This window comes from Sturnira hondurensis, unplaced genomic scaffold (genome assembly GCF_014824575.4).
Source record: "Sturnira hondurensis isolate 20B ecotype Veracruz unplaced genomic scaffold, ASM1482457v3 Scaffold0013063, whole genome shotgun sequence".
Taxonomy (NCBI): domain Eukaryota; kingdom Metazoa; phylum Chordata; class Mammalia; order Chiroptera; family Phyllostomidae; genus Sturnira; species Sturnira hondurensis.
This window is the reverse complement of record NW_028085694.1, coordinates 2,268,524-2,284,446: the sequence shown is the minus strand read 5'-3', so window position 1 is coordinate 2,284,446 and position 15,923 is coordinate 2,268,524. Positions and strand designations below refer to the sequence as shown.

General features: G+C 37.0%; 1 protein-coding gene across 1 annotated transcript in view; it reads left to right on the top strand.

Moving 5' to 3' along the window:
- Positions 1-917: 917 nt before the first annotated feature.
- CLCA4 (chloride channel accessory 4) overlaps positions 918-15,923 on the top strand; it is a 34,490-nt gene continuing 19,484 nt past the window's right edge. The window contains exons 1-5 of the mRNA XM_037060927.1: positions 918-1,162; positions 10,439-10,579; positions 10,721-10,868; positions 14,176-14,284; positions 15,664-15,841. Coding sequence (XP_036916822.1) covers positions 1,004-1,162; positions 10,439-10,579; positions 10,721-10,868; positions 14,176-14,284; positions 15,664-15,841 — 735 coding nt within the window. The 5' untranslated portion in view covers positions 918-1,003. The remainder of the gene's footprint in view (positions 1,163-10,438; positions 10,580-10,720; positions 10,869-14,175; positions 14,285-15,663; positions 15,842-15,923) is intronic.

The window sequence follows — 15,923 nt, the reverse complement described above, 5'->3', positions numbered from 1 at the left end:
TTCCTCCTTTTAAAAAATCTTGTTATATTGTTTGCCTTACAGAACAAAATTACCTTCTTATAAAGTAATTAAATCCACGCATTCTGAGGTAGGAATGCTTGGCACAGACCCTGACTCCATCATTTACTACTTATGTGATCTTGGCAAGTTACTGAAAGTCTGTGAGCCTCAGTTCTGCACACTGGATGAAGATAACATTCAAGATTAACCTTGGAGAGCTGTGGTGAGGATTAATTGAGAGAGTCTGTGCTGGTCAGCCCTAAATAAATATTAAGAGTTAATATTGCTCCCTCTGCTTTAATAGGAACCAGCATATTACCAGCCTTTTTTCTTAAAAACAATAGTTATCATTCTACCAGATTTTTTAAATACACTTCTATTAAAGCAGATTCTATTTATTCTTTACTGGGCAGGAGTTTAAGAAAATTTACTCTAATAACTTTGCCAAGTTTTTCTTAATTTATCAAAGTATTTAAACTTTTTAGTTTATGTTTCAAAGACATCTTACCTAATTTGATGTTATTTACATTTAATAATTTTATATTCTTTTCCATTATTTATACCCTTGGTAAATAATCTAAACAATAATTAAATTGCTTTGTAATACTGAAAAACAACATTAGCATTATCATTTCTATTCATTTCATTATAAAATATTATTAGTTTCCATACTGCACTCTATAGAAAACACAAAGTACATGTCCATATTTAGGAAATTAACTAAAATTAGGAAGTATAGAAAAAATCTTCCCAAGTCAAAAATGTGTATTTTATAACAAGTTCTAATTACTTTTACTTTTCTGATCTCTTTTACAGTACAACAAAATGATTACGTAACTCTTATCTTCATGCACTCTCTGACCCATAAGCAGCCACACCTATTGAGTTGAGTGTGGGTATATATACATGGAAATTGAGAGATAGACACAGAGAGAGAAGGTGACAGACAGACTAGCCTTTTGAACAAACTAACCCTGAGGCCAGGAACAACCTAAAAGGAACAATGGTGTTATTCAGAAGCTTTGTCTTCCTCTCAGTCCTATACCTGCTGCAGGAGTCCAACACTTCCTTTGTTCAGCTGAATAACAATGGCTATGAAGGCATTGTTATTGCTATAGACCCTGGTGTGCCAGAAAATGAAACACTGATTGAACAAATAAAGGTAAGAAAAAATGGGATTTTCTTCTGTGTGAATTATAGAGAAGGAAAAAAGTTAGTAGTTAACAGTTATTATGAACATTTCTGAATGCTCCAGAAAGTTTAGGAGCAGATGGTGTGGTGAGGACAATGCTGCACAGACAGTGGGAACTGGAAGCTTTACAGGAGGTTCTCCCCTTTCCAATGTAAAATCAAATACAAGGCACTGGGCTTCCCTGATCCCTAGTTTTTTCACCTGTAAATGAGCAATTGAACTTGTCTTTCTTTCTTTTTTAAATTTATTAACTTTGGAGGTGGGGGAGAGAGAGAGATTTGTTGTTCCACTTATTCATGCATTCACTGGTTATTTTTGTATGCACCCTGACAGGGGATCAAACCCATAACTTTGGCATACTGGGACAATGCTCTAACCATCTGAGCTACCTGGCCAGGGCTTGGACTTATCTGGTGTTTAAACAACCATTGAATGCTTATAGCAGGACAACAGGGAATGAAAAGACTCTTCCCTCATGCAGTGTATGATCTTTTCAGATACAGGTAATAAAAACATGTAAGTGTATATATAGCAGGACAGTTGGTAGTAAATTGCTATGGAATAAAATAAATCAGCAAAAGAGGGCAGACATTGTAGTTGGGGCTGAACTAGGGGTAGGGTGGTCAATGAAAGGCTTATTGTTAATGTGTCCTCTAAGCAGACACCTAAGATGAGCAAGGGAAGAGCCCGTTGAAAATCTGGGGTAGGGAATAGAGAGTGCAGCAGCAGGAAGTGATAGCTTTCTTGTTGGGACCAGGGAAACAGCTATAAATGAGAAGGTGGAACAATGGGAGAGCTGAAGTTGGAGAGATAGCAGAAACCCAGATCAGCAGAAAGATTTAGGCTTGTACCCTGAGTCAGACAGGAATCTATAGGAGGATTCTGAGCAGAGGAGAGGGATGCTCTCTCACACCTGTTCTAGAATCACATCAACTGTAGTGTTGAGGAAACTCGGCAGAGAGCTTCCACCTGTTGCTAATCCTGTATGAGTTCTGCACAGCATAGAGATGTAGAGGGATACCTGGTAAAAAGCTGTTGTTGATGAGAAGTGATGGTAACTAGGAAGAGGGATGTTCCTGTAGAGATCACCCCCTGTGATTCTGAACATATTCTGAAGGTATCACAGACAAATGTGTTGATGGTTTAGATGTATGTGGAGTAGGTGAAAGTATCAGAGAAAGAAAAAAGTCAAAGAAGACGCCAAGGGTTTTGGCCTATCTACTTGGAAAGAGGGAATTATCATCAACTGGGAAAGGAAAGACTTAAGTGATTATTTGGCAGCTGAGATATCAGGAGTAAGATTGGGACATTTTGAATTTGAGATGCTTATTAGCTATCCTCACCAATGGGAACAGGAATCAGAATTCAGAAGAAAATCTGGATGGGGATAGACACTGGGGAATTACCAGTGTGTAGATGAGATTCAACACCATGAGAACAAATGAGCTCATTAGGTAGTGCAGACAGGGAAGAGAGAGGCTCCAGAACTGAACCAAGGACTGTATTTCTAAAGTTTCTTTCAACTGTAACATTCCTGGTAATACAGATTGGTGTTATAATCTTTGTTTCCCCTGGCCCTGTCATCAACATCTACTATTTCCTTATATTCAGTTCCTCCACTACTGTGTCCTTAGGTTCACTGTTTTAGCGGCGTTATGGGCGTTACCTAGCAGAAGCCGATTGGCAGGACCTGAATTGTGAGCAGTGGTTATGTGGTTGCCATTTATTACTCATTCTGTGTAAACTCCTGCAGCATAGTGATGTTCACCTATCGATACCTTTTGAATGCCAGAGGAAGGTAAAGATCTCTTTTTTAAAGAACAAAGCTTGAACAGCAGTTGATATAGCTGATTCTGAATGATAGCTTCTCAGTGTCCAGGGGCCATTGATTAGTTTCAAATATACTGAACTTCAGAAATCAGTATTTGGAGGAATTAATCATAGGGATAAAAAAATTGCTAAAATGGTCTTCTACTGAAAGTGTAACTAAAAGTTCAATTGTTAGTAAATATTTCCAGCTTAGACAAGGTTTCCTGATATTCTCTCAGCCTGCTAGAAAGTCCTTGCATTTATAATATCAAACAACCATGTAAAAAACTATCATCTACATTATATAGAAAACAAAACTGAGATTTGGAGAAATTAAATGATTTTTCAAAGGTTCTCTAAACAGCACAGTCAGAGTGGAGATCCAGCGCATGGGCTTTGAATACTTACTTAGAGGCCAGAGTTTGAGTTATGACTTGTGCAAGATGACAAAGATCACTCTTTTTTTTGTAACTGGTGAGCCAACATGTGAACAAAACTTTACTCCTGGGATAATATCTGACCACAGAAATATTTTTATGATAAATTGATTCATAATTTATGGCCTGAGATGTCACTTCTCAACTTTCTTTTCTTTTTTTTTTTTAGTTTAACAGACATTTATCCCTCTAGTTGGACATCTTCTACACACAAATTAGATGGTTTATTTTTAAGTGCAAAGGAATTTAGGTCTTAAGAGGTTTTTGAGTCTGCTTAATGTGTTCTGGTTATCATTTAACCAAGCCTTTTAAGACTCCTTATATCTTCAGCCTGGTGGAAAGGAAGAAACTTTCTCCCTGTGCCAACTGTCTCTATTTCTGTATTCAGGTGTCTTTTTAATTTTAGAGTACTTACTTTTAGAAACATTGATATTTTAATCTTTGCTCCAACTAGAATATTATAGGAAGTCTTAGAAATAATTTAGAATGAATACTATAGGACTCCTGCTGGAAAAACCTGTAGGAACAATTATTAGCCACCTTAGTATGCTCCAAGAGATCACAGTCATCTGATACAGGGTTTATGAAATAGCTCCATGACCTGAGAACATACCACTACTGAAGGCTGTCCAAAGGGACATGGAGACTCCAAAGTAAACAAAGTACCTTGGAGTTATACAATGTACAACCTATACAACCGTATACGGCAATCCTACATTTCCAGTTGGTACCATAATTCAAACCACCATATACACCTATAAAAATTTTTGAGATATAATTGACATATTAGTTTTGTGTCTACAGTGTAATAATTTGATATTTGTATATATTAGAAAACAATCAACAAAATAAGTCTAGTTAATATCCATCACCATAATATAGTTTTTCTTGTTTTTTTCTTTTTTCTTTATTTTTGGTTCCATATATGCGAGATTGTACAGTACTTGTCCTTCTCCATCTGAGCTCTTTAACTTAGCAGAATGCCCTCAAGGTCCATCCATGTTGTTAGAAATGGCAGGATTTCCTTCTTTTTCATGGCTCAATAATATTCCACTGTTTATATATACCACATTTTCTTTATCTAGTTCCCATCTATGGACTCTTAGGTTGTTTCTATGTCTTGGCCATTGTGAATAATGCTGCAATAAACATGAGGGTACATATATCTTTCCAAATTAGTGTTTTCATTTTCTTTGAATAAATACCTGGTAGTAGAATTACTATATCAAATGCTAGTTCTATTTTTAATTTTTCAGGAACCTCAATACTGGTTTCCATAGTGACTGCACCAATTTACATTCCCACCAACAGTGCATAAGGATTTCCTTTTCTCCATATCCTTGCCAACATTTATTATTTCTTGATAATAGTCATCCTAACAGGTGTGAAATAATCATTCTTTGTGGTCCTGCTTTGCATTTTCCTGAAGATTAGTGATGTGGTGCACCTTTTTATGTACCTGTTGGCCATCTCTATGTCTTCTTCAGGAAAAAAATGTTTTTTCAGATCCTCTGCCCACTTTTTTTATCAGTTTGTTGTTGTTGTTGTTTTGCTACTATCTTTGCTTTGGGTGTCAAATCTCCCAAAAATCACTGCCAAGACCAAATCAGGGAACTTATGTTTTATTCTAGTTTTATAGTTTCAGGTCTTACAGTCAGTCTTTAATGCATTTGAGTTAGTTTTTGTATAGAGTGTAAGAGAGCATCCAGTATCATTCTTCTGCATGGGTTGGTCTAGGTTTCCCAATACTATTTATTGAAGAGATGGTCCTTGACCAACTTTGTCATAAATTAATTGATGATATATGTGTAGGTTTATTTCTGGACTTTTGATTCTGTTCCACTGAACTATGAGGATGTTTTTATGCCAGCACCATACTCCTTTGATTACTACTGATGTGCAGTATATTTTGAAATCAGGGAGCATAATGTTTCCTGCTTTGTTCTTCTTCTTCGAAATTGCTTTGGCTACCTGGGATCTTTTGTGGTTTCACACAAATTTTAGGATTGTTTGTTCTCTTTCTGTGCAAAATACAATTGGCATTTTGATGGGAATTGAATTGAATGTGTAGATTATCTTGGCTAGTATGAACATTTTAAAAAAATATATCTTATTGATTATGCTATCACAGATGTCCCAGTTTTTGCCATTTGCCCTCCTCTGCTTAGTATCCTCATTCCCTCCAGCAACACCCCCCACTTTATTTCATGTCCATGGGTGATGCATATAAGTTTTTTTGCTTCTCCATTTCTATACTATTCCTAATATCCTCATCTACTTTGTGCTTAACAATTATGCTTCTTAATCTCTGCATCTTTTCCCCCTTTCTCCTCCTCCTTCTCCCAGCTGCTAACCCTTCATGTGATCTCCACATCTATAATTCTATTCTTGTTCTTCTAGTTTGCTTAGTTTGTTTTTTAGGTTCAATTCTTGATAGTTGTGAATTTGTTGCCATTTTAATGTTCAAAGTTTTGATCTTTTTATTAAATAAGTCCCCTTTAACATTTCATATAATAATGGCTTAGTGATGAGGAACTCCTTTAATTTTATCTTGTCAGGCAAGCACTTTATCTGTCCATCCATTCTAAATGACAGCTTTGCTGGATAGAGTAATCTACATTGTAGTTCCTTGCTTTTCATCACTTTGAATACTTCTTGCAAGTTCCTTCTTGCCTGCAAAGTTTCTTTTGAGAAATCAGCTGATAAACTTAATGGGAACTCCTATGTAGGTAACTTTATGCTTTTCTCTTGCTGCTTTTAAGATTCTCTCTTTATCTTTCACCTTTAGCATTTTAATTATGATGTATCTTGGTGTGGTCCTCTTTGGGTCCAACTTGTTTAGGACTCATTTTGTTTGTTAGACTGGTATGTCTATTTCCTTCACCAAACTAGGAAAGTTTTCTTTTGTTATTTTTTCAAATAAGTTTTCAACTTCTTTCTCTTCCTCTTCTCCTTCTGGCATCCCTATAATTCAGATGTTTGGAGATGTCCCTGAAGCTCTTTATACTGTCCTTGGTTTTTTTTGAATTGTTGTTTCTTCTTGATGTTCTGGTTGAATGCATATTTTTCCTTATGTTTCAAATCATTGATTTGAGTCCTGGCTTCAACCCTCCACTGTTGGTTCCCTGTAGATTTTTCTTTATTTCACTTAGTATAACCTTCATTTCTTCTTGTGTCTTTTTTATGTTGTTGCCTTACTTAATGAGTTTCTGAGCATCCTAATCACCAGTGTTCTGAACTCTGCATCTGATAGGTTAGTTATCTCTGTTTCACTTAATCCTTGTTCTAGGGTTTTATTCTGTTCTTTAATTTGAACCATATTTTCTTTGTCTCCTCAATTTGGCAGCCTCCCCATTTGTTTCTGTGTATTAGGTAGAGCTGCTTTGACTCCCTGTCTTAGTAGCATGGCCTATTGTGGAAAAGGCACTTATAAAATGTGTGGGGCAGGGTCTAAGGTAATCACCAGATGAGGCAACCCAGTTCACCACTTTGTGGCTCTGGGGGGGGCGGGTTGAAGGGGGGATGATGCCACTGACTGGCTTCTAGAGGTTTGCCCAGCACTTTCTCTATTTCCAGTCACTTCACTTACTCCCCGTATGCAATTAGTGCCCTTCCAGCTGTTGCCCTGGTGCTGAATCCTGGGGTGGGGTGGAGAGGGTCAATGCAGGTTCTAAGTCCATGTAGGCCCTTTAAGTGGAGTCTCCTGAAAATCCTGCAGTTTCTTCTGCTCCCCCAAACCTCTGCCCTAGTTTTTATACCCAGAAGTAATGGGGATTTATCTTCCTGGCACCAGACCCCTGGGCTGCGGTGTGGTCTCACCTAGGGCTAGGATTCCTCACTCCCAAGGTGTCCCTCCCCATTTTCATTCACCACACATGAATGTGGGACCTCCTGTTCTGCTACCACTGCCCCCTGTGCTACATGGCATCTTCATGCCTCTCCACCCATCTCCAAATCTCCCCAACTCTTACCCATCTGGATAAATGTGGCTTCTTTAAATCCTCAATTGTTGGACTTCCATACAGCTTGATTTTTTGATGGTTCTGGTTGTTATTCATTTTGAAGTCTAGTTGTAATTTTTTCTGTGGTTGCACAAGGAAACAAAGTATATTTACATACACTTCTCTCTTGGCCAAAAGTCTGAACATTTTAACATTATTGATTCTTTAATCCATGAATATAAAATATCTTTCCATTCATTTCTACCTTCTTTAATTTCTTTCATCAATGTCTTATGTGTACAATAATTTTACCTCCTTACTTAATATTATTCCTAAGCATTTTATTCTTTTTGAATTGTAAATGGGATTATCTTAATTCCTCTTTCTGATAGTTCACTACTGTCAGAAATGTTACATATATTTTATACTGATTTTATACCCTGCAACTTCACTGAACTTCTTTATAAGCTCTAACAGTTTGGGGGGGGAATCTTTAGGGTTTTCATATATAATATCATGCCATCTTCAAATGGTGAGTTTTTCTTTTGCCTTTCTGATTTTGATGCATTTTATTTCTATTATGGCCTAGCTGCTCTGGCTTGGGCTTCCAATACTGTGCTGAATAAAAGTGGCAAGAGTGGGCATCCTTGTCTTGATCCTGATCATAGAGAAAAAGTTTTCATCACTGAGTATGATGAGTCAAGAAAAGGGTGTTGAGAGTTCACTTGATATTAGCTGAGGGCTTCTCATAAATGGCCTTTATTGTAAGGTAGAATGTTCCTTCTATATCCACTTTTGTTGAGAGTTTTATTATAAAAGAATGTTGACTTTTATCAAATGCTTTTACTGCTTCCAATGAGATGACCATATGATTTTTATCCTTTATTTTGCTAATGTGGTATATCATGTTGTTTGATTTGCAAATGGTAAACTATCCTTGCATCTGTGGAATAAATCCCACTTGATCATGGTATACGATCATTTTAAAGTATCATTGAATTCAGTTTGCTAATAGTTTCTCTAGAATTTTTCCATCTATGTTCATTAGGGATTTTGGTCTTAGGGATTTAGGATTTTTTATTTTCTTGTTGGTCACATCCTTACCTGGTTTGGCATCAGGATATTGTTGTCCTGTCCTGGCTGGTGTGGCTCAGTGGATTGAGCATTGGCTGCAAACCAAAGGATTACTGGTTCAATTCCCAGTCAGAGAACATGCCTTGGTTGCAAGCCAGGTCTCCAGTAGGAGGCACATGAGAGTTAACCACACATTGATGCCCTCTGTTCCCATTTCTCTAATAATAAATAAATAAAATCTTTAAAAAAAGATATTTTTGTCCTCATAAAATGAGTTTAGAAGTGTTCCTTCCTCTTCTATTTTGGGAAAGTTTGAAAAAGAACTGATATTAATTCTTCTCTGAATGTTTGGTATAAATCACCAGTGAAGCTGTCTGGTCCTGGACTTTTTTGGGGGGGAGGGGTTGATTACTGATTTAATCTTCTCACTAGTGATTGGTCAGTTTGGATTTTCTATTTCTTCATGATTCAGTCTTAGCCTATCGTATGTTTTTAGGAACTTTTTCCATTTCTTCTAGGTTGTCCAATTTGTTGGCATATAATTGTTCATAACAGTCTCATAATTCTTTGTTTACTCTCGTATCACTCGTAACATTTCCTGTTTCATTTCTGATTTTATTTCATTCCTCTCCTTTCTATTCTTGGTGAGTTCAACCAGCACATACATTTTTAGCTCATAGGCACAGACAGAGCTGTCACTTCAAGCAGAAGGAAATGACTCAGTGAGACCTGAACATACGAAAACAAAAAGGAAAAGGGAGACATGCTTAGAGAACAGATGAAAATTCTTTCATGTGTTTTAGGCTAGGGATGAAGTAACCTGCAATCTACCATGGGTGCTCTCCAAGCCCTTTTCCTGGCTCTCAGCTAGTTGTCTGGGCCTTCAGTTCTCTGAATGAATGGCTCTGTTCTCTTCAGTACATATGAGTAAGCACACTGGCCTGCCTTCAACAGAAAAGAAAAGAGAGTCCTGGAATTCCTGAAGAAGGAGAGTCCTATTCTGGGCTTATGCTAGGCCAGGATCATGGAGGATAAGAGCCTGCCTTGAGGAAAACATCAGTATAGACTGGGATGTTGCCAGCAAGGTGAAGGTTGACAACATCATCTAGCACCTAGGATCTCTCAATTATTCACTGGGTTTGACCATGCAGACTAAATTACCATAAAACCCTTTCCTCCATCTATTTCCCCCATTAGATAGTAAGGTCTAAGTGGGACCATTTCTCCTATTAATCATTGTATTTTGGAGTTCAGAATACTGAACAAATGGGATTACATTGTTTTCCCCTTGAGAGGAAAGCAACAAGTTCTGTCTATGATAAAAAAAAAACTCAACCTCTACCACAGATTTTTCCATCATCCCACTCCCAGGCACCAATCAAACACAGGTGCTTCCACTGTGGGAATGGGTATGTAATGAAAAACCTCTCCTGTGACCCATGCCTATAGAATGTTTTAAGCTTGTATTGATTAAGGCTGTTCTCTACTAGATTTTTAAAGAGTAATGCTATCAACCAGTTTTATGACTTTCTATGTATAGAGCACTTTATAACTCATTTCTGGTTTATACCAACTTTAAAGATAGGTAGCAATAGTCTGTTTAAGAGATGAGGAAACTAAGCTCTGTCAGAGGGTTATATAAATTGGTCAAGCTCTAGTGGCCAGAAAATGCTAATGCCACCACTGGACCAAGTAGATGATTTTCAAGTCAATGCTCTTTGCCATATTATGCAATTTCTCCTGACACCAAATAGAAATATTTGCCTTTTCATGAAGAATTATACTCAAAACCTTTAAATGTGCAAGACTAAGCTATAATTTTGGATCAAAAGGCGGCAGAGTTAGAATTCTGAAGCAGAGACTTTGCTCACTAGTCAGTTGCTTTTTCTGTCCACTCTCAATCTGGTAAATGCCTGTGATGAACCTCTCCACATTTAGCTCATTCTCACTTGATCATCCTCACATATCTTTTCATTTTGTAACAGGACATGGTGACCAAAGCATCTACTTATCTGTTTGAAGCCACAGGGAAAAGACTTCATTTCAAACAGGTATCAATATTAATTCCTGAGACTTGGAAGGAAAACTCTCTGTACAAGATACCACAATATGAAAACTATGAACAGGTAAGAGCCAAAAAACTTTTCTTAAAGGGTTATATTTTTCTGGTTCTTCTCCACTATGCTGCAAATTGTTTCAGAGTTTTCCAATCTAAATGTTATCGTTTATATTTCTAACATTTTAAATATCTTCTTAAACATTCTCAGGCTGATGTTTTAGTTGCACCACCTACCCAACCAGGTAGAGATGAACCATACACCAAGAAGTTCACACCTTGTGGGGAAAAAGGAAAAAGCATTCATCTCACCCCTGACTTTGTCCTTGGGAAAAAACAAAGTGAATATGGACCAACAGGTAGGAATTTACGTCAATATATAGTTTGTGATGATTCCAAAAAGCAGCTATGAATCCCGGTTAAGTGTACAAGCCTTAGACTTCCCCTGCTTGTTGGCTCTGTGTGACCTTCAACAAGTGAGCTAGCCTCTTTGAGCTTATTTCCTGTGAAATGGTGAATAGAGGAATTACTACTTTATAGAATCATTGTGAATGTTAAGTTAGATAATCCATATAACTGTACTTAGTAGAGTGTCTACAGAGATTTGAACACACAACAACAATAATAAGTCTTTTTCTTACAAACCATACTTTTCATCTCTTAATTTTCCAGTTTTCCACAGCTGGATATTAGTCAATCACATGCCACCTTGATGGAAGGCAAATGCATGAAAAGCTGAAAAAAGCCAAGATGACAGTTCCCAAACAAGAGAAAGCACTCCTGGGCTGTAGTTGCTGATATTATCATTTAACTTCTTTGGTTGAACCAGATGTGCTTGTCTATTAGTGATCATTTTTACCTATAAAAAATGGCAGTTTCATCTACTTCAATCCAAAAGTTAAGATCATTGGTTCAAATGAACTAAAGCACATTTTTCTCACATATCACTAAACATGAAAACATGCCTGAATCCACACACCCCAAGATTATCTCTCCTTCTTCAATTGTCCATTCAATGAACATTCACTAAGTCTCTCATTTCTGTCACTCAGTTAGCTCTGGTTCTCATCATTACCTGAACCTGTTTCCCCCGAAGTCTTGAAAGCTCTATCATCTCATCCCATACGAATCTTGATTCTCCCCCATACTTTAGTCTGACCATGTTTCTTCTCCTCGGCACCTCTAATCTTTTGCTCCCTTATAGCTTTAATTTTGTCCCTACCTAGCATGTTTAGCAAGGTATAAATAGTTCAAGTCCCTCACCATTTTTATCCTTATGTTTCATTCAACTTGCCAAATCCTCTCTGCTCAATTTCCAGCTAGTTTCCATTTGCTCCTGTTAATGTTTCCAAGATTGTGAAAGAAAATTACAAAATTAATTGGTATCATTACAAAAACACATTTTTTCAAACCTAGTGAAGCCCTCAAAGCTACTCAGCAATGTTGTACTTGCCTCCTCTCAATTCCATTCTCATTCCTCAGGAACTGTTTTAAAACTTCTACCATATTTTTCAAGATCTCCAGTCACTTCATTCAATATCATCAATCAACAGATGTCTTCATTAAGCAAACAGAACCCCTACTTTTTCTTCTCTACTTCTAAACTCATGCCAACATTCACCTAATCTTAACTGAGGAGGATTTTCTCCAATTTTTAAAGATAACATCCCCACTTGAGCTCTTGCTCTTTTCTTGTAACCCTCCCCTCAGCCCTGTTCCGTAACTGACAGTTTTCCCCCTCACTTTTAGACAGAAGTTTCTCCTATAATGTTAAACAAGTGTTTGTGAAAAACTCACATTCTGAAAAAACAGTGTTCTAACAACAACACAGCTCTTGAAAAATAAGATTAAGTCCTCAAAATATATGCAATTTGTAATAAAATGATAAGAACAACAATAATTACCTGGAAGTATATTCCAACCATCCTGGTATTCGCTCGGTTTGCTGAAGACTGCCATCACTGTAGATATTAAAAGTACACATTCCACAAAGAGTGGAATGCTGTTAGAATTGAGAACTGGGCTAGTGGGAACTGACACATGATGTACCTCATACTTCCAACTTCCCCTTCTCCATGTCTATTTCCTTGAAGCTTTGCTAATATTAATAAAACAAGAATTCTACTTGGTTTTTCTTCCATCAGGCTGTGGATTTACCTTTATTTTTCCATTTACCCTGAAATTCTTAGAAAAAAAAATGTTTTCATTCTGACTCCCTGTAAGTTCATCCTAATAAAAGAATATCTTATTAATTTTATATTTTTAGTACCTAATATAGTGTTAAGTATATAATTTATAATTATTTTCATATAATTAATGCTTGCATATCCTAAGTGTTATAAATTAATCACTTCATTTAGGTATCCTCAACATTATATATGATCTATACTAGTGTTTTCAATCTTTTTTTTATTATTGATTCCCCTAGGAAATATTTATAGACATTTTAAACACTTAGTTAAAATTTTAGTACCACAAATTTTACATATCTGTTCATGTTGTTAGTAGGAGTTGTGGCAGGGCTCTGCCCTCAGGGGGCCCCAATCCACCACAGATGAAAAGTCTACCAAGACATGATCTGTTTAGGGAGGAAAGGTGGCCAATTTCTCAAAGGATATTGAGGAAAAGGCCAGGAGCCTTTTCCTCAATGGGCTTTTATTGGGTTCAATTTGCACAGGAATACTGGTAAAGTCATTGTCAGGCAGTAAGGATCAAACAATAGATAACACACAAAGAATTCTGAGGGCTTATTCTGAGTCTGGGTCAGTTAGCTAAAGGGCCATAAAACTTGGGGAAACAAACTCATTTCATGCTTAGACCCTTATCAGAAAATTGAGGACATTCTTAACAAAGCAGGTTTCACAGGATTTTATGCATTCTTTCTCAGGCCTGTTCACCCCAGGGAACCACCTGTTCCTGCCCATGGCTGTACCACACTCTGGCATTGTTTTACACTTAAGTCAGAGAGGGGAAGTAAGGCAGCCAAGAGATTAGGATACTTCTTGCAGACAGAATGAAGACTCAGGCTATGTCAAAGCTGAGGGTTGAGGGTCCACCACCCCCTTTTTCTAGAGCCCCCCCCCAAGTCCTTTCCTGAAGGCCCCTTAGTGACAATGACTGTCTTAGGCCATCCCTCTTTTGAGGAATCCTAGCCATCATTGGCTAACCAGTCATCCATCCAGGGCCAAGCAGGGTGAAGTAAAAGGGGGCAGAGGCAGCATCCCTGCCAAGGAGATAAGCTTTGTCTCTTTAGTGGCTTATGGTCCCAAGGCCTCTCAGTCAGTTTTAGCCATGGGGGGGTTACAGCTTCTGAAACCAGGCAGGGTGGTTCCCAACACAGAGTAAACTTTATAGAACCAAAAACTATTGTAATATATAAGACATTTTGTCCCCTGTCTCCAAAATCCAAAACCTAAAGCCCAGTCTATTTCATCCATAGAATATACATACACACATAATAAATGTTTTGTTGATTTCACATGTTGTAGAATTAAAATATATTATATACAATATTATAATGTAAGATGATGCTATGTTTTTTAAACAAATGTATAAATATGGTCACTTATTTAAAATCCAAATATAATTAGGACATTTCTTAAAATATGTGAAGGACAAATTTTGTCACTTGAATTTTGATCATGTATTTGGAATATTTTCCCACAGGTAGACTGTTTGTCCATGAGTGGGCCCATCTCCGCTGGGGAGTGTTTGATGAGTACAATGAAGAGAAGCCTTATTACAGTGCTTCGTCAAAAAAAATTGAAGCAACAAGGCATGGCCAGTTAAATTTTCTTAAATTACTTCAGCCTGTAACTTTCTCTTTTCCTTACTTTGATTTATTTGAAATACCATTCATTTGTTCCAATGTAGATAACAGATGCTACATTACAAAACAGTGCTTTTCTATTTTGTTTTGTTTTGTTTTGTTTTTAGAAAATGTATCTCCAAGTACTAGTTGCCCATTTAAAAAACAGATAACTTCAGGAACATTTGGAAGCCAAGATGACATACCTCTCCACTATGGCTGCCAGTACTCATTTCCACTGAAGTTGTACATGAAATCAACCAGCTTCAAGGAGCCAACAGGGATCTCTTAAGATTTATAAATTTTTTTAAAATACCAATCTAACATCACAGCTAATAAAAGGCAATCCTTTCAGTTCTGAGGTCAAGAGAGCTGAACGGGTGGAAGAAATCTATCTAAAATTGTGCACCATCAGTTTAATCAATCTTAGATGCCCCACTGGGGCTAGGCACTTATTAAAAATGCACAAACTCAAAGATACATGATTTCAATGAGGGCCTTTTATCAGTTCATAGCACCAGTTTCAGGACACATATTTTAAAGAGTGTTATATTGATTACATTTGTTTACATCACATTCTCCCTAAATGTCTAGTTTCTACTGCAGAAAATTCATCATGATTGTTAACATAGATAACATTATAGTCACTGAGTTTTTGGGTAGTAGGAGCATACATATATATAGGAGACTCCCTATATGACTGTATAAAAGCTACTCATTGTTTCTTAAATATGGACTGGAAACACATCGAAAAGATGGGATATATTCACTTTCCAGCATGTTTGTTATATCCCATTCAATATGGGCATAATTGCAATTCTATGCAATAAAACATATGTCTAAAATGGCTCCACTATTCTGCACTGTCCGAGGTAGTACCTCAGCCTTTCCTTCAGGCCATATTTCACTTTGGATAAAAATGCTCCCTGACTAATCAAAACACTTGTAGTTATTCCACATGACATTCTTTTGGAGATATCTTCTTGGAAAACAATCTATGGAGAACAAGCTCAGGTGGTACCAAGAGTAAGTGGTTTCACAAGTAGATGCCTGCAAGGCATCTACTACCACAAGGCTGCCAGGAGAGCTGTTAGGAAAAGGGGAGCCTCCAGCCATTCGTGTAAGCAGGGCAGCAGCAACCCTAATCTCAGCAGATAACTGAGTCACTGAGTACGCTGGAGATACCACTTGAAATTTCCCTCTGAAATTTCTTGGAAAATGGCTCTGGTAGAAATCCTTAAACTTTGCTTTCAAATAAAAATAAAAGCCTCGATAGAGAAACACAAGATTTTCAAAAAATGCTAATGGTTAGGTTGCCTCAAAGATTAACTGTCATCTATTTTCAGGTGTTCCAAAGGTGTTACTGGGATGAATAGAGTTTATAAGTGTCAAGGAAACAGTTGTATACTTAATAGATGCAGAATTGATTCTAAGACAAAACTGTTTGAAAAAGATTGTCAGTTCTTCCTTGATAAATATCAAACTGAAAAGTCATCCATAATGTTTATGCAAGGTATTGATTCTGTAAGTATGTCATACTTCATATTGTATATTTATAATCCAAGTACATGTTATCCTCTTTGCAAAATGCCTATGCAGGTGACCT